A 23,196-nucleotide genomic window follows, 5' to 3' on the forward strand; every position below is an offset into this window, starting at 1 on the left:
TTTTGGGATCCTCAATTCAAAAAGGATGTGGAGAAGCTTGAGAGAGTCCAGAAGAGCCACGCACATGATCAGGAGTCAGGAAAACGGACCTTATGATGAGAGGCTGAGAGCTATGGGACTCTTCAGCCTGGAAAAGCGTAGGCTCAGGGGTGATCTGATGCCTGCCTGCAAGTTTATCAGGGGTGCTCACCAGTACCTGGGGGAATGTTCGTTCACCAGAGCGCCCCAAGGGATGACAAGGTCAAATGGTCACAAACTCCTCCAAGACCATTTCAAGCTGGACAAAAGGAAGAACTTCTTTACTGTCCAAGCCCCCAAGTTCTGGAATAGCCTGCCACCACCTGTGGTTCAAGCACCTACTTTGAACGTCTTCAAGAGAAATTTGGATGTTTGTTTATCTTGCTGGGATCCTATGACCCCAGCTGACTTCCTGCCCTTGGGCAGGGGGCTGGACTCAATGATCTTCTAAAGTCCCTTCCAGCCCTAATGTCTATGAAATCGTGGTAGTACGTGCATGTCTTCCATGTAAAATCAACAGCAAAAAGTAACGGCCCTATTGAAATTCATGGAGTCTATGGCACATTTCTCCCTTGGTGAGGAGGTAAAAAAAAACAAACAAAAACAGACCAAAACACTGTGCTCGAGATTGGAATCTTTGAAAACTATACAACTGTGGGCAATATGTTGGGCTCTCTCAGGATTTAGGCTCAGGGCTTCTGACACCAAGTAAAAGCACACACTGTAAAGTTACCAAACACGCACTAGGCAATCTTTAAAAAAGTTCCATTGCTGCTACTACCAATAAGAGCAAGCAAGTTATAGCAACAAAGGGGAGTCCTAGTGTAGGCAAGGCTCTGGACCCTCAGGTTTCATTGATGCAGCTTTAAAGAAAAAACAAACAAACAAAACCCCAGAAGCTGGTGGAAACATAGCCGTGGGCCCACTTCTCACTTCACCTGCTACAACAGCATGAAGCAGGCCTCCATCCCACAGTGCAGATGAGTCAACAAGATTAGCCAAAAGGCACAAAAGATGTCTTAAGCAAGACAGGTACGGCTTGTACTGTCATGTGCTAGGGCTGAAGGTTGGTACAATTGATTTCAATTTTCCTGAAGGAGACTCAGCTTTCAAGAGCTTGTGCAACACTGCACAAGAATAGACCAGGTTGGGAAATAGAGGGGGAGGAATTCCAAGAACGACTAGTGTAATTCTTAATTATCTTTCCAACCCAGGTAGTGAGGCCAAAAAGTTGTGGTCTCAAAGAAGACAGGCTACAAAAAGTAGCACAGAAAGTATCATGAATAGGAAGCTCACTCATTTTAAAACAGAAGATGGTCCCAGCTCTAATTAAGTTTGCTTTTGCAAAGTTTGTTTGCTTAATACCGAAAATGAAGGTCACAGCTAGGCCCATGACGCCACTGCTAAAAAAGTGCCTCTTTTCTTCAGGAGAAAAAATGTCTTTAAATGTCTTCTGCTTATCTGGAGTTAACAGAACAAATGGAAACTGATTACACTGGAAAGATCTTTGCACTGGAAAATGCCAGAGGTTGTAAAAAGCTCAGGATCTATAAGAAACTGCCAAATGACTCAAACATGTTAGAGGCTGTAACTCTTTACAACTCTAGATGAGGGAGGCAGGTGACTTAGGGAATGCACAAAGTGTACAGGGTTAAGCATTACTATAACAACCTGTGCAAGCCTGTACATTCATAATACAAGCATATATCCACTACACTGTATACACCTTTTTGGGGAGCATAAGCTGAAAACCAAGGCTAGGGAGAGATGAAGTTGGTGGGCAAGAGAAAGCATTTTGACAACTTTCCAGATACGATGGAGTCAGCTCTGGTTGAAAGTACAGATCCCCAAGTTGAACAGTTCAACCTATAATTCAGAAGTGTTTCTTGAATCCTTAACTGGATACTCAAGGCTGCTGCTATCTGGTGTTAAGCAATGCTTTATCACTATCTCTTATTGGCCAAGAGACTCCACCCCATCTTGAGAAGACAGTGACCTAAGTTCACTTCTTTGACATCATTTTCACTGATATAAATACTTAGCAACAGACATATTAAAAAAAGCTCTACCAAAGCAAGACAAATCAACTATATGCTTCTTTTCCTGGATGAAGACTAGAGCAAACATGGAACAGATGTTAGCTACACTTCCCAGTACAGTACAGTGCTAGAAGGTGCTCAGATACCATGAAAATGAGCACATTACCAGAACCTGTAGACAGCAACACTAGCTTGCTACTAGGTAATAAACTAAGTCTCAAACATTTTGTGTAGTTTCTTTCCACAGATTTCCTACCATTTTTTCCTTCTCTTTGAAGATGGGAAAGATTCAAAGGGAAATGTGGAATAGTAGTAAAAGTATTGCACTTTTAGGATTTCGGAGATCTAGTTTATCTGAGTTACAGAGTCTTGATGCTTCACAGATCAATTGCTTGCCCTTAGTTGCAGTTTCCCCACCCAGTAAGACTGGAATATTTACTACCAATAGGCTGGAAAACATGTATTTTTGCATAAATACTTGACATAAAAATGCCTATTCAAAATTTAAAAAAAAATTCCCAATGATAAAGTATGGAAAAGTGTTTTTTTCACTCTCTCTGCCCTCCAATGGAAACAGTTAAGAATAGAGAATGGAGTGGGAAGTGGAAGAAGAGAGACAAGGTTCTTTGGGTAATTGTGATATCTTTTATTAAACCAACTAAATAGTTGGAAAATCATTGGAAGCTTCTTCGCGGCTTCCTTTTTCCAACTATTTAGTTGGTCTAATAAAAGATATCACAATTACCCAGAGAACCTTCTGCCTGTGTCCTTTGACCAACATGGATATAACCAACACCTCCCAAAGTGGAAGAAAACACATTTTACTTTTAAAACATAAGTGCCACTGTTCAGAAAGCCACTTTTGACACTGTTACTGATTCCCAACTCAGAAAACTGGATGGGAGGGCATAATGGGGAATAAATATGAGGAAACGGAGCCATTTCAAAACCACATATTTTAATATTCGCAAAAAACTCCTAAGAAGTAATTTCCAAAATATTTTCACAGTTAAACTGAAAAATAAAAAATAAAAACTTTTTTTTGTAGAAGAAAAAATTAGAGTGATTTACAAAGCCTTATTCTTCAATGAAAACAAATCTCCCAAGAAGTTTTCCACTCCCCCTGTTTTCCTCACTGGCGGGGTAGTAAGAACAGAGAGTACTCAGAGAGTGAGAGTACTGTTCATATTACAAGTTCCCAGTTGGATTTATAGACTTGCCTTCGTCATTGCTATCTGAAGCACTGCTCTTCTCTTGGAGGTTTTCATTCTCGTTCAGATCCAGGGACTTCTCTGAGGACTGGCTTCTGATTAGATTAAGAAGTTTTCTTTCTGAAGCCAGAAAAGGGCTTCTCTTGTCTGGCTTCTCATTTTGGGATTCCTCCTATTCAGACCCCAAAGGAAACAATAATGAGCATATGGTATAACTGAGCTTAATAACTTAAATGTATATATTTGTATATGTATATACATACAGTCACACACGTCAAGTAAAGCAAACAAGCTAGCTGTTCAAATTCTGTTTGTTCTTAACACTGGATTTCAAATCCCACTGCTTCTAGCCAGTCAGTCATTCTGATGTAAAGTTATGAAGCTCCCAGGAGATATTTTGCTGAACAGAAGGAAGCTTTACCTAAAATCAGTGCCTAATTGCTATTCTTATGAAAGTAACCTTTCAAAAATGAAATAATGTATCATTATTTGATACAGCCAGAAGCCTCAAAAGATAGGTGCCTAACATATAAAAATCTGGGCCCACAAGTGTCATAACCTAGGCACACTATTGCACATTTCTTGATGTGCACACAAACCTGCCAACTCTATGCAAGATGACCAAAACGCACAAACAGTAAGGATAATGGTGGTTCTAAAGTTCAGTCATGCTAGATAAGAACCAGATTCAACAGTTGGTCTCCTTGCAAACTACACATCTTCCAACGGGGCAATAGTGTGGGCCAGGAAGACCATTTTAAGCTGCCGGGAGGACCGTTTTAGGCTGGACATAAGGAAAAACTTATTTTCTGTCCGAGTCCCCAAGGCCTGGAACAGACTCCCGCCAGAGGTGGTTCAAGCACCTACACTGAACACCTTCAAGAGTAAATTGGATGCTTATCTTGCTGGGATCACTTGAGGCCAGCTGGCTTCCTGCCCCTTGTGCAGGACCTGATGATCTTGCAAGGTCTCTTCAAGCCCTATGTCTATGAAATCTATGAAACAGCTGTGGATCTAGAGTTATAATGTGGCCCTAAATGCTATAATCCTGGCTATACTTAATGAGATCAAAATCTCTGGGAGATGATTCACAAGGAATTCATCTGAATGATCATCCCTGCTTTCCTGTAGCACTAGGCCATTTATTCCTTGAAGGTCTTCTACCAAAATGAAGGCCTGAGCCTTGTTTGAGATGCTTGAAATATAAAAAGGTGGATGACTGAAGAGTCTAGGAGCTATCGCTGAATTTCTGACCCTCAACAAGAAGAGGCAAGGTTTTTCCAAGGCCAAAGCAAATGGAAGACTTCTTTGGAGGAGACTATTATACTCTAGTCACGAATCTGAGACAACCAATGAGCCTAGTGCTACACAGACACAGAAACTATGACTAGACCTCATAGCTGTCTGCAATACACACTTACAAAGAGCAACATAGGACCCAGCAGCTTTCAAATGTGATAGTTGCCAGGATCTCTTATGCCTTTTGGAGAAAAGCTATAGATCTGAAGAACAGGGAGGAGCTAAAGCCAATTCATGTCTTTTCTGTGGGCTAGCTTAATAAGACTTTGGGAGGATGGAAGGAGGAGGTGGGGTGGGGAGTTTCTCGCCGCTTTTTTTTTTTCCTTCAGTCAAGCCTGCCTGCACAGGCTCCTGCCGGGCCACACAGCCCCTGAGCTGCACAGAGCCCCGCGCTTCCTTCCACAGTGGAAGTGTACCCCGGGACCTCCCAGACTGGAAGCCAGTGGGCAAGTGCTGCCACCATGGAGAGAGGCAGATAAGCTCCAGCACCTTGTGCACCATCCCCATCACTTGAGACCAGCAGAAGCTGCAAGGTGGTAGGAGGGTGGTTGGGTGTGCTGGGAGGCGGGAGGTGGTGATGGGAACAGTACATGAGGTGCTGGAAACCCGCCAAACCCAAGCTTCCCCAAGCACATTAGCTTCCAGAGCCCTTGCACTGTTGCACTTCACTACGTAGCAAACTAACACACCTCAGATAGGTTTTACCTTGCTATGTAACAGTCATTTAAAGTGAAATACGCTGCCAAGCGTGTAAATAGCAACACCATTAAAGCAGTGCAAAAGGGCAATTAACCTGCTTTAAAGGCCAATCTTGCTGTGTGTACAAAGGCCCTTAATCAACAAGCATCACGCTGCCTAGAAGAAAGCTCTTTAAAGATGTATTGGACCATCTGAGATAGTATTTATGCATAATGACATGAACCTTTTAAACTAAAGGTTGTTTCTTCCTTTCAGCCTTAGCAGACATATGTTTTACACACACACTCCAAAAGGGAAAAAAAAAAAAGTGTCCTCTTTTGCTAAAAATAATAATTTTAAGTAAGAGGAACATACAAGTAGTTCCCCAAGTCATCATATACCCTTAACAGCAAAGCGGGCACTGATTTTGGCAAGCTCTGCTCTACCACCTTTCCTCATTTTATTTGTACTTAATAAAGTCCAGGAGTGGGAATCTATTTAGGCAATTTGTGTGAGTGCTTAAAATAAACAGGCAAACAAAATAAAGGTCATTTCGCACCAATTTCTGGAGATGGGGAAATTTTAAAGCAGTTTGGTGCTTTAAGAAGTACACTGGTGTTTTTATATATTTTAAAGGAAGCGTACATTTCATGAGATACGCACTTCCTTTAAGAACAACATAATGAAAATGAATTCCTAGTTTTTCCAAGCAGCCATTGTAAAATATTACTAGGGGATACAAAATTCCTAGAAATACTTTTGACAAAGAAATTGAAATGGATGGTTATTCAGGAGCCTGACAAGTACCATTTGCTGTATTCTAACGTTGGCAAAAAAGAAAGATCATTTGGGTTCATAGCAGTTTCTATGATGATTATTTCTTTCTGGAATCTTTTGTCAAATGCCTTAATAGAAGCAAGATACATTTTCCCAACCATCTCCCCATCTTCACCCTCAGCAGTGCTGAGTGGCAGTATCCTGATTCTGTATGACTATTGAATTATTGATTACTGAATAAACTGCTATGATAACATACTTGAAGGATGCATTTAGGATTTTAAAAAAAGACATACACTGGATACACTTGCATCAAGCTGGAAATGCCACTTGGAATGACAGGAGCAAAAATCATTCTAGTCCAGGGTATAAACTTGGTACAATAGACAGAAGACAAGGCAAAGTGGCACTTTATAGACTAACTCATTCAGAGAGGCTCGAACTTTTGTTGGCTACGAGTAGGCTGTCACCTATGAAAACTCATGCCTCTCTGAACAAGTTAGTTTATAAAAGGTGCCACCCCCTCCCTGCCTTCTGCCTCACTTCAGACTAACACAGCTAACCATTTCTGTCTTGGTACAAAGGCGACAGTTACATTCTTGGCAAATATGACCTACAAAAAGGGAGAGAGATTGGGATTGATACCCTTTGTTTTTCTTCTCTAGGGGGAATAAAGTAGGCATGAAGTCTCCCTTTTCCCTTCTTCCCTCAAGTTACAAGGGTAACTATATGAAATTCCATATCCTGTATTAAATAGAGTAAATAATTTAATGGTGTTTTCTGGCCTCAAAATAAAAATCTATTTAATATCAGGATTATCAAATCTCTTGTCTGCCTGTTTTTGCAGTTTTCTTGGATGACCCAAATTGTGCATTGGGAACTAAATGAAAACTGCTTCCCATCTAGATTAATCAAAGTTTTGCTACTTCAGTGGGAGCAATGATAAAAGCCAACCAAGTTCCCCCTTCATCCATAGGTTCTGCCAAAATGGATATGACTTGAATTTCTAGGAACAAACCCAAGCAGAATCCTCCAACACTATTGTTTTAAAGAGTTTTAATCTACACTTTATACATCAACAAATGGAATAAGACCTTTCTCCTCCTCCCTGCCCTCACCTGTCTTCTGTATATCACCTTGAAACCACCTAATCAAGTTTTAGGACTTTACTCATACATCCTGTTTTAGCAATACTCTTAACACCTACTGTAATTTTTCTATTCCTTCTGTACTCCCAGGATACAGAAGTTCTATCATTTAGTTATTTATAAATGTTACATTTATATTTCTGAAAGCTGCATTCAGAAATAAAAGAAAAAGAAACCCCTCAGGTTCATAGACAAACATTAGTGAGCCCTGATGTTATGAAATACTTCAACAAACATGCAACTGGGGATGCAAATGGTGATGACACACAATAACTACACAATGACACTCAGGTCAAATTTTCAAAGGGCAATGCCATGGTCAAAGCTCTACCTTTTACCCCTTTAAGATCTTTGGAAAGGGGGCACTCAATCAGGGTAGAATTGGATTTGTCACCAGCAAGAGACTTCCCTTTGTGAGCTGTGACCCCCGCAACACAGAGCAGCCTCTTCTACATATTTATCCATAGTAAGACAGGAATCAGAGAAAGGGTTAAACCAACAAAGAAACCTCCACACATTCCTAGAGTAAACACAGATACCCCACAACTGTAGTTGTGGATAGGCAGTTTCTCCCCACCCCATCACCCCACCCACTAGTGCAAAGGTTTTTAAACCCTTCCAAAATTCTTATTTATTACCCACATTTGGAATCCCTCCTTTTGCTCCCTTCCCTCCCAACCATCTGGTGAGAGCACGTGCATGTAAAGTTAAAAGGAACTGACACCTACATTGTTAAGTACCAGAGATTAGCTATCTTAAGGCATTAACTTTCCATTCCTGCAAGGCCTCATTATCCATTAGCAAACACCAGAGTAAACTGAGGGTCACATAATAAATAGTCCTGAAGAATATCACAAATAACCCCGATATTCTTTACTGGCAACAAGAAACAAGGTGCCAAGCTTCAGTGACTTTTAGTGAGAGATGCATAACTACTATTTCAGGGATCTATTTTTATACCCATGTTGGTTTGAGACCAGAAGGAATACAAAACTAAAAAACTCTTGGTTCAGAGGTGATACCTTTTATTAGACCAACTAGAAAACAGCAAAAAACCTATTTTCGAGTTTAGTTGGTCTAATAAAAAGGTATACCTCTGAACCAAGAGTTCTAGAGTTTTGTATTAACTGCTGTTTTTGCTTTGAAAATCTGCTTTCTGGCATCCGTTATATGGGACAGGCTTTCAAGCCAGGACCAACCAAAGGAATGCTTTTTCTTTTTTGTATTACAGTAGCACCTAAGAGTTCTGGTTCTTGTGCTAGGCATTGTATAAATACAACAAATGTTGCTACTACTCTATTTCCCTTTCCCACCAACTCATTACATTCACTCATCCTAATGAGTAACATGAGCACTTTATTCGTTTTCAATTCTCTTGATGAACTAGAAAAGAATCCATCTTGATTACCTGCTCAGTATGCTTTCCTCAATTTGTTTCCTCTATCTGAATTTCTAAAATTGAAAATAAAAGGGTTTTTTTCCCCTGCTACAATGGCCTGGACTAACCTCATTAAATGTGAGATTCAAAACAAAGCTCCTTTTAACAACCTAGGACAACTGCAAAGGGATAGCTTGAGCATAAACTATAACTGGAAAAAATATCATAGGAGAGCAGGTAGGAATGTAAGGTATGAAACACAGAATAAACTTTATACTTGTAGCTCAACATGCTTTACAATTATGATCATTTTAGAGCTGGGGGAACTCGAGATGCAACATGCCCAAGGTCAGGCAATGAACTAATGGAAGAACAGGCATTGATCCCCTATGGTCTACGCCAATAATAAATAAAAGGTTTTGCAGACCTGCAAGCAATTCATTTCTCATAACCAGTAACGTACAGAAGGGCAAAACTCCTAAAATGTTTAACAGTTAAAAGCAATCCTTGAACTGTTCACTTAGCTTTCTAGACAGTCTTTCCCTTCGCATCCTCTTGAGAAGCAATCCCTAGACACATACAATCCATATACACATATTTAATACATACAAGGAAAAGCTGTGTACATAATTACCCCCGGCAACACATTTCCATTTTGTGGCTCAACCTCTATCATCTGCGCGACAGGTTCTCGAGTGGGGCTGATTGCTTTGGGTAATTTTTCATCCTTTTCCCCAGAATCATCACACACACTGGATCTGTCCAAGCCAAAGATAATATAGGAGGAATTAATTTATTTCAGTTTCTCAGCCTTACTTAGTTTAGATTGCTGAATTTAAAAAATGTATTAATTAAACACATCATTCACAAAATATATTCCAACCATGAATTGAATTGCCATATACAAATTCCAGCTTAATCTTTCCATTCATTAGGTCAAACCACCTCTTCACTAGCCCTTTACTATGCCTAGGGTAAAAAAAAAAAAACCCAAATAAATAAAAAAAACCCCAATAAATAACAAAAAACAATCAACCAAACAATCCAAGCTCTGGCAAACCAAAGAGAAAATTAAGGTTGTAGGGGGTTTCGAGGCATGTAGCATAAGCTCATAATTGGAAAGATTTAAGTTGTTTTAGAGATGAGTGTCCCATGTCAGAGTATTTTACAGATTATATAAGGACATATAAAAGAAAGCATGCCTTAAAACTGGCAGCAAATAGGATAATTTGATACACACTTCCCCCACTGCTTTGATTAAAAGTAACAGCACTAAGTGCTAGAGCAGTAGTTCTGTCCTTACTGAATATATGTTTATGTAAGTGCATGTGCAAAATTTAAAGACACCTTGTTTGCAGTACAATGTGGACCATTAACAAATTAGCTCAAAGGCATATGAAGTCAGCCAAGAAACTATCAAAACCAGCAAGGGATGTTGACAGGTCTGCTGGCTAAGCTGAATAAATTACTAGAAGACAAAGTAAGCATTAAGAACACCTATAAAACAAAGCAGATGATGTTTTAATATTTATATTTTGTTAAATTTAACTATTAAAATATTTCAGGTCTCAACAACTGGGGGTCTCACCTTAGGCATTGTAAAGAGATGTTGAGTCACTATCATTTTGCTCTCCCCATGCTGCACAGTGGAACTGGGGAATGGTGAAAATCTTTCACAGGCAAGGCTGAGATCTAGGTGTCAATAACTGATGTGGTGATGGGAGGGGAAGGGGAAGGGGGAGTGTTATCTTGGTTTTAAATATGCAATTCGTAGATTATTTTACCTGAACCAATCCAGGAAGAGCAGTGGAAATGCAAAATTTGCTCATGTCTCTCCTCATGAAGGGACCTCAGCTGTGATCCATCTACAATACTGTGTGAGGGCAAATCAAGTCTTTGCCTACTCACTCAGTCTCTATGCTAAGACTATTAGAAAGGATACAAAATTCGTCAATTATGGTGGCAGGTTTGAATGAAGATTCTGAAGGCAAACTCATGGAAGTAGCATATTACATCCATAAAAGCATTTTCTTACCGAGATGGCCCATTATCCTCAGATGATGAGTGAAAACTCTCCATCTCCTCAGTGTTCAGGCCCAGCTCAGAGCCATAGCTCTGGTGGACCAGCTGCCAGAATTCCTGCTTTGTCAGTCTCTGAAAAAAAGATAAAGTACTGCTAAAAATCAGTCAAAAATAGCAGTGATGAGCCAGCTCTTGAGCTCATGAGCACACTTCATGATAACAAATCCGAAAGCAAACTATTTGCTAAGACTGAAAGTGAGACAGCGTTTGGCCCTCACCTCTGAAGTTGCTAGCCCCCTGGGAAAAGAAAAAAAATATTTGCTTGCGAGTGAGAAGAGGTAACCTTCTAGCCAAGGTCAATGTAACCTTATGTCAAGGAGACCTGGGGAAGAAAAACTGTCACTCATTTTTCCTTCAAGATCACAAAATGGATTTACTTCCTTCTCCTTGCCTCACCTAAGACTCAGAGCTTGATCTCTGGTGGCCCATGAAAACTGTACAGACGTAGGACCCTTGACTTTTCTCTGCAGCTTTTTAGTAAGAGTTGAATCATACAGGCTGTCACTGTGGACAGCAGGGTGCTAGCCATCTGTGTGCAGCAAACCTTGCTTGACTAGCCAGGGTGAACTATAAGCAGAAGACAGTCTATCAGGTATCACCCCACCTTGCTATCTCATTCAGAAGCATGAGTTTTTATAGGCTACAGCCTACTTCATCAGATGCTACAGTCACAAGTTTAGATAATTCAGCAGTACAAGAGAGAGAATGGTCTAGTTAGCAACTTTTAAGACAAAGAACAAGGGACCTCTGCATTCAAAATGACAGGTCAATACAGACCACCTATGAGCCACAACCAAGCCAATTTTTTTTTTTTGTGCCTCAATTTCCCCATCTAGAAAATGAAGATGCTCACACTTAACCTACTTCACAAGGGAAGATGCAAGTAGTAAGCAAAGACTAACTATGGAAGCACTGCAGGAGCTAGACTTCCTTCTATCATGCACACAAACCCAGTTTATTTGGACAACTGCCCCTTTTACGTGTTGGTTTGAACATTGCTTGAATATTTGAACGTTGCTTGAACATTTGTTTATATTATACATACAAGCACATGCATTTAAAAGTTGCATTCATGCTGTTAACTTGTGTGCTCATGCTATACTAAAACAGAGCACGACAAATGGCTTCCCCCAATTCTAGGAATTGATGTTTGTATCACAGGCCCTACGTAGCCCCTATTGTTTCAAGCATGGTACAAGAACAAATTAAGAGACTGCCGGCATTCAAAAGTTTCCAGTCTAATCAAATGCACATTATCAGTAACAACAAAAGCACACAGTTCTTTATACAGTATTATTACCACCAGTTTAAAAACTGGATCTGGCCCCTCTCTATTGTGGAGACTGCTAAAAAAACCCACAACGCACAGTGCTGGAAGCATGCTCAGCAAAATGACATGTTCTGGGGAGTTATTTGATAACTCCCTCAATTCTTAGGCTGGCCTTGGGTACAGAGGTGTGATCAAGGTGAATGTGAGAATGGTAAAAAATGGTTTAATTAATCCACCCGAGGCTCTCTTCTGATCCCTTTCATATACCACAGCACCTTAATGGGAGTTGCCTACAGTGCCCATGCCTCCTCTATCCCAGGGAAACAAAACACTTCCCTCATGTTTCAAACACCTCCTCCCACAAACACTTTTACTTTGCATCCCCTCAGTCTCTACTATTTCTAAGTAGCTGTATTTGTTTCTGGTAGCTTTCACAGTGCACTGGGTACCAAGTCAAAGGATCCATGGCCCTGACCAATGCTGGCCACTGTGTACTAACGACGCAATGCCTGCATAAGTTGTTGGTGGCAAATCCCCTTGTACTGGATGATGAGTTCTTCCAGGCAGGGACTTTCCATTTGCTATATATTTGTATAGCACAAGGCCACTATAATAGAGCTCTAAGTCTCTGCCTGTTATTGTAATATTAATAAAACACTGAGACTAAGGAAGGTACCTCAAGTTAAAATTTTCAGAAGCATTTAACACAGCTATGGAACACAAGTATCTACCCTCAAGTTTGAAACTGGCACTTTGCAAAATTTTTACTCCATGTTCTCTAAAAATTTCTGCTCCATGTTCCATCAAAACACTGTTAGCACACCCAGCTAATTGCAAATAAAAAAGCCAATTTAAAACGGTTTAAAAAAAGCAATTAACATATTAACATTCACATTCATCTCCCTTCACTCATCACTGATGTTCCCCTGGACTTGCTCAGGGCAGAAGGATCTCTCAGCAACCCTCCTGAAGTCCCAATGAACACTGCACTAGACTCGAGTTGGACATGGACTTTTTCCTTGACTCTGCCAGACAGGTCACTTAAGTTCAGCACCTCAGTTTCCCCACAATGTTTACCCACTTATGTAAGTGTTTTGAGCTGAAAAGCAATGGATCTGTGTCCCTAATAGTATCTGGCCCCCAATAAAACCAGAGGCAAGCTGCTGGAATGGCAGGACACTGATAGGAGGTGGCAATGCAATTAGACAAATACAAAATATTACAGTTAGGGTGGGAACAGAGGCTTTAGATTTTGGGAACAGGCTCAAATCTCTTAAAAACCCTGCAACCTGTTTCTCTCTTTTGCTTTAAAAAAAAAAAAAAAAAAGTGCCCCTCACCACCCCCTAATCAACCTAATACTTCAAACAATTCAAGTCCTCTCTGACACTCAAGAGCATTAAGAAAGTAAAAGGATTAGGACATGTTTACATTGCAAATACTGGTTTACAATTGATTTCAAAGTCCTCTTGCCCTGCTGGAAAAGGCTCGAAGAACAAGAAAGAGCTAAGGATTTAATGAAATGTGAAAGAAAGTGACACTGATGATTTCTAAAGAAACTTACTGCACTGGAAAACACGCATCAGCCACAATTCATACAGATAGATGGAGGGAACTGAACTTTCCTAATGAAATAGTAACATAAGACCAACTTACTGTTTACGCAAACTGATCCCATTAAATAATCATGCATTATTTAAAGACATTTTTAAAAACCCTGCTGTCTTACTTATGCAAATAGTAGAACTGCATTATACTAACAGCAACTTAAACACATAAGAGGCAACACAAGCCAATATAAGTGGATATACACACCACACATGCATGCATTTTGGCTTTTCTTGAATACATTTCTTATGCCACATGATTTCAGCCAATGCAGAATGCATTTTGAGCTCCAACTACTTAAAACTATTAGCAGGTTTCTTACTATGGAAGAATGGCCTTTGATCACATTCACTCTGTCTTAGTTATCTCCAACCCTGTTTGGTGAAACTGATGAGAACTCCTCTTCTACTCAGCCAACTTCACACTGATGCTCAGGAAACTGCCCACATCCTCAGGGAAGACGGACAGCACTGTGGGCTTCCAGGGCTGCAGAAGCCATCCTGTCAGAAGCATGTCATTTCACCTTAAGGGGATTTATCATCTTTTCAGAGAGCCATGAGAGCCACAGGCTGAGTTGACAGCCGATTCCAAATCAGAAGAGTGATTCCCAAGTAGTCCACTTTGGCTCTAACCAAGACCAAAAGCCCCTCAAGTCCTCACCATGGAAAGTCCATTATGTAGTAGCAAAATTCCTGGGGTTAAAACAGGCAGCTTTGTTTGTTAGTTACTGAACTAAACTGTCAGGTTGAGGACGAGCTCTCCTGCCGTTTCGAAACTGCTTCTCCTGACTTCCTGCTTGGCAGCATCAGAGCCGGTCACAAGTGGGCTGGTCTGCCTGTTGAACTGGTAGTTGTACTCAGCTCCCAACCAGTTTCTAGGCCGCTCCCACTCAGGAAAAGCTCAGGTAAGCAGGATTCATTAAACAGACACAGCTTGGGTTTCCTATGAGATGGCATATCAAGCTACTGTTTAAAAGTTCCTTTACAGCATGGGACAGCTGGAGACAGACAACTCCTTTCCCTGTTTAAAAAAGGCCACAAATTTTATTTTTTTAAAGTATGAAGACATTTGAGAATACTTTTAGTGTTAACACACAAACACACAGAGTGCCTCAAGGGAGTGACTTCAGAAGGGGCTACTTTTGCCACTAACTGCTTCACCGAGAGCAGGTTACGCCACTGCTTATGGCAATAGGAGAAGCTTTTTTTAAAAAATGACATTCCTCCACAGTCCAGAGATCCCTTATCAGGAGTCCTCATTAACCCCCTCACTACTGTCAGTCCATGCACACAGGCAGGAGATCTTAAACAAAAAGCAGGACACATAAGTATGTCTAACCCCACAAGAAGAGTGAGCATCCTCCATGCATCTCATCCCCTTCACCTGCTCAGAACTAAAATTACATCTCTTATTTATATATTCAGAAACCAGTTATTTGAGTCTTGAGAAAAAGCACACCATTTCCCTACTGCACACTATTTCCCTGCTGTATATAGGAACACCACCTCCTTACATTACATATCCAGATTTAGGTTGTTTGCAGGATTTTTCATCCCTATGTGGCACAACTGGGGGGAAGCCAATTCTACTAACAACTTTCAATATTATAATTGTATATTATAGTATTAAATTAGTGATGTACTATGATTTTTATTCTTATTTATACATACATATCACAGCATTTATTTAATGCCATAATTTACAGGAAGACCCATAAATTTATAGGAGGTGCTAGAGCAAATCAACTATACTGAGGAAAGGAGAAATATTTAGTTAATATATCAAGTCTCTTTGATTACAGAGTTAGCTACATAATACCCTGTGCTACGAAAAGCTGATATTACAATCTACTACATCAAGGAAGCATAAGTTTTACACAGTTGGAAAGGAGAGACTTTCAACCCTCCAGCATCTAACCCTCATGTTTCACAAGATATCAAACCTGCCCCTACCCCACAATATCAGTTCCTGCCTGCTTTATGTTTCAGAAGAGGACAGTTTTGGGGCCACAGTACTGTTCTTCCAAGAACAGCTCTTTGATTTGCTTACTTCTAATGCCTCAAATTCTGAGTTTCCGCCTTATTTCACTTGTACTTTACCTGCAGACCCAGGCATACTAGAGATACAGCGGGGTAAAATGTAGATGAAATTCTGAAGACAACAAAGCACTTGCCATTTGACCATGATTTATCACCACATACAAAAAGCCAGACTAACACAAATATGTGAGGGGTTTGGGGTTTTCTGTTGGGTTTTTTGGGGGTGAGAGGGATACGGGGACCAAGAGGAGGTTGGTTTAAGACTGAATTAGTTCCAAATTGCAGCTCAAACAATGCTTTTCCTCCTTTGGCATTAGAAGGATATAGTTTCCAAATTCACAACAGCCCTTGAATTGCCTGACATGCTGCATTCTGCAATACAAGATATTTTTGGAGCAAGTACGTAGAGAAGTTTTGTATAGGTACAGGTGCAGGAGTTTGGACAAATTTATTAAACAAAGGGTTGTTTGGTGTATCTACACCATTTTCCAAGATAGAATTTAATGGTCAGATTTTTGCCAGCCAGGCCTCTCCTTCCCTCTCACAGCACAAGTACTTACCACTCCACTGGCCAGCCTTGTGTAAGGGCACAATTGAAAACAACACAATCTCTGCTCTGCTCCCCATTTGCTCTCTACAACAGCCCAAAGGGCAGCAGAAAGAGATCACTCCTCCTCTCTCCATTCATCTCCCACCCTACCTGACAACTTGTCAGTCCGCAAAGGTAGTAGAGCTCTTGCTTTGGCAAGGTCTCAGGAGTCCCATGAGGGTAGGGACTATTTGATTCCTTCCTTCCTGCAATAAACCCATCCAGTTACAAATCCAGACCCATAGCTCAAAAGAGCTAGTAATAGGAAGAAGCAGTAATTCTACAAACACACAATGATTAAACTGAATTTCAGAGGGGCAGACCCCCTTGGCTCAACAGGGAAGTCATGGACCTCCTGCAATTAAAACAAGAAGCCTACAAAGGTTGGAAGTCAGGAATAGCTACCAGAGTACTCGGCAACAGCTCTCTGTAGGGAGCAGATCAGGACAGCAAAAGCACAAACCAAATACAGACTGGCAATTGGAATCAAGGACAAAGAGTCCTTCTTTAGATTCATAGGAAGTCAGAGGAAAAAAAAAGCAAAAAGCAAAGCATAGGGCCCCGATGAATGAAATGGGATGACTGATAACCGACACTCAGGACAAAACCGAGCTCCTGAATTAATACTTCACGTCAGTATTCCACCAGTGCAAGGGTGTTAGCCTGCTTGACAGGATACAGGATGATCATGGTGGGAGTGACCACCCCCCCCCCCAACTTGGCACAGATCTTGCAGGGGAGCACCTACAAAGTCTAAATGTCTGCAAGTCAATAGGATCAGATGAATTACACCCAAGGGTGCTAAAAGAACTGGCCGATGTCATTGTGCGACCGATAGCAAAATTACTTGAAGACTCATGGCGCTCAGGAAAAAAGTCCCAGAAGATTAGAAGAAGGCCAATGTGGTGTCTGTCTAAGAAAGGAAGACCTGAGAAATTACAGGCCAATCAGTTTGACCTCAATCCCTGGTAAAATTCTGGAGAAAATTATCAGAGAATCCAATACAGACAGGCTAGCGGAAGGCAGTATGCTGAAGGTAGCCAACATGGCTTCATTACAGGCAGGTAATGCCAGACCAATCTCATTTCCTTCTATGATCAAGTAACTCAACACCTAGATAGGGGGAAAATGAGGTTGATGTCATATGTGTGGACTTCAATGTCCTCATGAAAGAATTGGAAAAATGCAGCCTCAACTACTTCATGGTTCGGTGGCTAGGTAACTGGCTCTGTGGTAGGACCGAGAGACTACCAACTGATGGAACCAAGTCATCCTGGTGGAAGGTGACCAGTGGCATCCCTCAGGGTTCAGTACTAGGATCAGTGCTTTTTGACTTGTTTAATTATTTGGATTCAGGTATTAAAAAGCAAACTAGCAAAGTTTGCTGATGACACCAAACTATGGGGGGAGTGTGGTCACGCTCAAAGACAGGCTGGCACTACAGGCTAACTTGGACAGGCTCTTGAGGTGGGCAGACCTCAACCTGATTACATTTCTCTGTATTAAATGACAAGTGCTCCATCTGGGGAGCACTAATCTACAACACACTTACAGGCTCGGCGGTGCTACACGTGCTAGCACCACATCTGAATGAGATCTGGGCATTGTGACAGACAACAAAATGAACATGAACCACCAATGCGATGCCATAGCTGGCAAAGCTAATCAAACACTGGCATGCATCTACTGAGGCATCTCAAGCAAAGGCTGAGGATGTTATCCTCCCTCTGTACTCTGCCTTGGTGAGACCACAGCTGGAGTTGGGTGTCCAGTTCTGGGTGCTGCATTTCAGGAAGGATGTGGAAAAGTTTGAGAGAGTCCAATGGAGGGCCATGCACATGATTAGAGGCTTAGAGACTAGGTCATACGAGGAGAGGCTGAAAGACTTGGGACTGTTCAGCCTGGAGAAGAGAAGACTCAGAAGGGACTTGGTGGCAGCCTGTAAGTATAATCAAGGGCATACTTCAGGGCCTGGGGGAGCATCTATTCACCAAGACTCCCCCAAGGGAGGAAAAAAAAAAAATGGGCACAAGCTGATTGAGGATCACTTCAGGCTAGACCCAAGGGAAAACTTCTTTACAGGTCAAGTGCCGAGAGTTTAGAACAGGCTCCCCCCAAAGGTGGTACAGTTCTGCCCCCTGGCGATCTTCAAAAAGTGTCTTGACACCCACCTACCTGGGGTCATCCAATCCAGCAGTCTTTCCTGCCCAAGTGCAGAGGAACTAGACCCGATGATCTGCAAGGTCCATTCCAGCCCCTAACAACTATGAAACTATGAAAGAGGGCCAAGGTACTAGTCTTTTTATTTTTAAAACGCTCTACTAAGAAAGGGAAATTAAAAAAAAAAAAAGAAGTACAACCTGAGAAGGAAGAAGGAAACTGCTGACTCTTAAGCCTAGTAAAAAAGCTCAAGGACACTGACTTGCAGGGTCAAAATAAGTGACTCCATGTTTGGAAGGAGAAACACAAATCAGCCAAGACAACCCAGAACCCTGAGAAGGACCCTGACCCCAAATCCCAAAAGCAGCTCAAAACTGGTGAGGAAGTGGAAGGAGGGAATGGCATACAGACATTGACTGTTTTATTTCAATCTATACACTTCATGGATGGTCTAAAGCAATGGTTTTCAACATTTTTTTCATTTGTGAAACCCTAAAAAATTTTGAATGGAGGGACAGACCCATCTGAATTGTAAGTGTGGGTATTCACATACATCTGATTGGTTATAGTCACCTTTTGCAGACCCCTTGGACATAGTCTGTGGATCCCCAGGGGTACATGGACCACAGATTTAAAACCACTGGTCTAAAGTAAAGAGGAATTGCTTCTGGAAATCCTTCTGAAAAAGTTCCCATCCATTTGCTTCAACTATCATATGTTCTTAACAGTTTAACCAATGAAACCAAAGTGCCTACAAGGTGGAGGTCTGGGACAGTGTGCCTAGACTACTGGGGAGTCTTCATGGGGAGGGGGAGTTGATCAATGTGATTCCTAGAGACACAGGTACCTGGGCTGTAGGGTTCCACTTTCATGAAGATTTAACAGATAGACACTAATGTTCAGGAAGGTTACTTTAGATGCCAGATCCAGAGATGGTGACTAATGCCACTTCTGACCAAAGGGTAAGTTTAAAAGCACTCCCAAGTGTGCAGGTACAAACAGAGCATTGTGGGTAGTGCCTGGGAATCAGAGTGGAGCCTTCACCAGGAATGTGACAATTAAGCATCAATTTGTACTTATAACAGAACCACAAAAAAAAAAAAAAAAAGAGTCTTCATTTTACAATTTGGTCTCCATATTAGTGCAAGTACTTCAGAGGGCAACTGAATGTTCCACACAATCTTACAAAGTTATTTATTCACTCACAGAGGAAACACTTTAAACATTGCATTTTTTATTACAGACAGAGCTTAGCTTGTATTTTGCCATGGCATTCAAATTTCAAAGGATTCCAACCCATCCCTTCCTCCTGGCAACAGACTTCAGATTTCAGGTATATACACGTGAGTACACAAACACACTCACTTTAAGGAACAAGGCATTTTTCAAAATGTTATGCTCTTTGCCAAGGAAAAAAAAAACCTGACAGATCCATCAGCTGCTTCCTTTCAGCAACATCACAGCTGCCTGTACCAGAAAGCCACAGGAGCCAAGTCTTTGGAAATCTGAACTTGTGAATCTCACCAATGCCTTTCCTTCCCTCCCCCTGCCCTACTGTACATATACACTTGACCCATTTCACAGTAGTATTCAAGAGCCACAAAAAAGGAAGCCATAATTAGGAACATTTAAAAACTCAGCTCATCAGTGCCTCCCTTGGATAAGCATAGAGGGAAGAGGGAAACCCCAGGGAGACTGAACTGAGCAAAATTTGGGATCAAAACACCCTATTTTAGCATCACCTCCCTGGAAAAGTCACCAGGAAGATTGGTATGGAGAAGGGAAGGTGTACAGAGGGTGGCAGCAGGCTGAAGTGGAGAAAGGATTGACTTATTGAGGACAGGTCCCCAAGGCCTACTGCTTCATCTAACAAATTTGCTCCAGTGAGCACCCCAGTTCTCTAGTGCCATAAGGTCCCTTCTGCATGCTCTTCTAGGTACCATACTGAAGTGAAATTAGAATCATAGAAAGTTAGAGTTCGAAGGAACCTCAGGGAGATCATCTAATCCAATCCCCTGTTCAAAGCAGGACCATCCCCAACTAGATCATCCCAGCCAAAGGTTTATCTAGTCAGGTTTTAAAACCCCCCAAGGATGAAGCTTCCACCACCTGCCTGGGTAACCTGTTCCAGTGTTTTACTACCCTCCTAGTGAGAAAATTCTTCCTAATAGCCAACCTAAACATCCCTTACTACAACTTGAGACAATTGCTCCTTGTTCTGTCATCTGTCACCACCAAGAACCATGCTCCTTCAGGTAGTTGAAGACTGCTATTAAGTCTTCTCTCAGTCTCCTCTTCTCTAGACTAAATAAACCCAGTTCCTCCACTTTTTCCTCATAAGCCATGTTCCCCAGCCCCCTCACCATTTTTGTCCCCCTCTGCTGGATTCTATCCACACATACTTTTTGTAGTGGGGTGCCCAAAAACTGAACACAGTACCGCAGATGTGGCCTCACCAGTGCTGAATGGGGAGGGGGAAATAGTTATTTCCCTTGACCTACTGGCAACATGCCTACCAACACAGCCCAATATGCTGTTAATCTTCTTGGCACCTAGGGCACACTGCAGGCTCATATTCAGCTTATTGTCCAGTGCAACTCCCAGGTCCTTTTCTGCACTGCTGCTGCCCAATCAGGCAACCCCCAGCCTGAACTGGTGCATGGGACTGTTCCCTCTTAAGTGCAGGATTTTACACTTGTCCTTGTTGAACCTCATGAGATTCCTTTTGGCTCAGTCCTCCAATTTGTCTAGGCCACTCTGAATCTTAGCCCTACCCTCCAGCATATCTACTACTCCCTACAGCTTGGTGTCATCTGCAGACTTGCTGATGTTGCACTCCATCACTGATCTGGAAAATGGGACAAAGACACTGAGCAAAACCAGCCCCAGGACCAACTCACTTAATACCAGCTGCCAACTAGACATCGAGCCATTGATTACTACTCTGAGCCCGATGCTCCAGCCAGTTTTCTATCCACTTTACAATCCATTCATCCAGTCCATACTTCCTTATCTTGCCTGGGAGAACATATCAAAAGCCTTGGTAAAAAAAAAAAAAAAAGATCTCTCTATCTCGGTACACCAAATCCACCAGTCTTCCCACATCCACAGAGCCAGTCACCTCATCATAGAAGGCAATCAGGTTGGTCAGGCATGACTTGCCCCGGTGAATCCATGTTGACTCTTCCTAATCACCTTTTTCTCCAAGTGCTTACAAATGGATTCCTTGAGGACCTGCTCCATGATATTTCCCGGGACTGAGGTGAGGTTGACTGGTCTATAGAATTCCCTGGATCCTCCTTGTTCTATTTCTTAGGTATGGGCACTATGGTTACCCTTTTCCAATTATCTGGGACCCCTCCTAATCATCATGAACTGTCAAACACGATGGCCAATGGACCTGCAATCACACCAGCCAACTCCCTCAGCACCCTCGTATGCATCCCATCTGGCCCCATGGACTTAGAAAAGCTGGATGTGTCCAAGAAGTCCCTAACCTGGTCTTTCACCAATGAGGGCCACTCACCTTCTCCCCAAACTGTGCTGCCCTATGCAGTAGTCTGGGAGCTGCCCTTGCCTGTGACGATAGAGACATGTAGACAGATAGATAATGCCTCTGTTACAAGGTTGCCAACTTGGTTTTCTTCAGTTTGTACTGACACCTATTTTAAAAAATGGTGAGTTGCATTAGGCCATGTTGTCTATTCCAAGAGTGGTAAAGTCCACAAGAATTTGAGGAGCTAGAATAATTGATGACACTGAAGGCGCACTGCCACCATTCTGATTTGGTAGCATCTCACTAAACAGATGTAAATAACTATATAAGTTACCAAGCAGGCAGGAGCTGGCCCTCAAGATTTTTAAACTCTTTAGGGGATACTTCATTCCAAAGTTATCTATGCATACCTAGGTGGTAGTGAGCTGCAACAGGTTTCAAACATGGAAAACAGTGAGAACTATAAAACAGAACAGAAACCATTCAACAGATGCACTTTTATTTGCAATGATTATTTGGAACAACAACAAAAAGTGTTATGCATGTCCAGTAACCAGAAAATATACACCAACCGTCATACAAATCACTGCTAACTAGCGGAATTTGCCAATACATACTTTCACATAAATCAACCATCATCTTGTTGCATTTATTCAACAAAAATGGGCATGCACACCGAGCAGGTTGGCAAGGGTTCAGCTACCTTATCTTTGAAAAGATGCTACTATTTATCACCTAAGCTTTCCTTACAGAAGTTTTTTGCCTTTTAACAATGGAACCCAAACATACCCCCAATTCAGTTAATGCCCAACTTTCTACAGAGACTTAAGTAACAGCTCATAGCTAGGTGTAAAGAGGTCCTGTAATTTTAAGCAGTGAACATTAACTGCAGAGGTGACAACATTTAAAGCATCAAATCAGTAGTGTAACTTAGGTGTGACACCAGAAGAAAAATAATGACCGTCACCGCAACCACTGCTGCTCTAGGCACCCAGCTGCCCTGTTATGCCTCTAGCGTCAATACAGAGAAGAGGAATGGACATGTTATAAAGATCTACTTTGACTGGAGTTTCACTCTGGTATATCAAGAGGATGGAGTGTGGAGAATACCAGTACTTTTCTTCTTGGTATGAGACTCCTGTTTCTTAATGAAGTGTGCTAATCAAAACTGCTCTTTCTAAACGAAAGAAAAGAAAAAAATGATACTTACCCTTTAAAGTATCATCAGTCTATTCCAGAAAATAATCTCTTTCATAATTTGTTAACGGCATTGAGTCAGACACAAAAACAAAAACTTACCTTGTCTAGCAATGCATTCTGCCATAAGCGGAAGATACTGAGGTAGCTTCTGTCTCTAGCACTGAATGATGTGAAGAAAAACTATGGGGCGGGGACAGGGAAGGGGG

At 41.6% G+C, this 23,196-nt stretch overlaps 1 protein-coding gene across 8 annotated transcripts in view; it reads right to left on the reverse strand.

The window, feature by feature from the left end:
- Positions 1-23,196, reverse strand: part of GRAMD1C (GRAM domain containing 1C) — a 113,757-nt gene that overhangs the window by 20,724 nt on the left and 69,837 nt on the right. For 4 of the 8 annotated variants that reach the window (XM_019548786.1, XM_019548789.1, XM_019548788.1 and 1 more), the window contains 4 exons: positions 23,090-23,170; positions 10,584-10,702; positions 9,183-9,306; positions 3,278-3,440 (listed from right to left, as the gene is read on the reverse strand). In XM_019548786.1, the coding sequence (XP_019404331.1) occupies positions 3,278-3,440; positions 9,183-9,306; positions 10,584-10,702; positions 23,090-23,170 (487 nt within the window). The other 4 variants (XM_019548793.1, XM_019548792.1, XM_019548790.1 and 1 more) reach the window with 4 other exon arrangements.

The sequence above is a fragment of the Crocodylus porosus genome, unplaced genomic scaffold, assembly GCF_001723895.1.
Source record: "Crocodylus porosus isolate Cpor-Errol unplaced genomic scaffold, CroPor_comp1, whole genome shotgun sequence".
NCBI classification, from domain to species: domain Eukaryota; kingdom Metazoa; phylum Chordata; order Crocodylia; family Crocodylidae; genus Crocodylus; species Crocodylus porosus.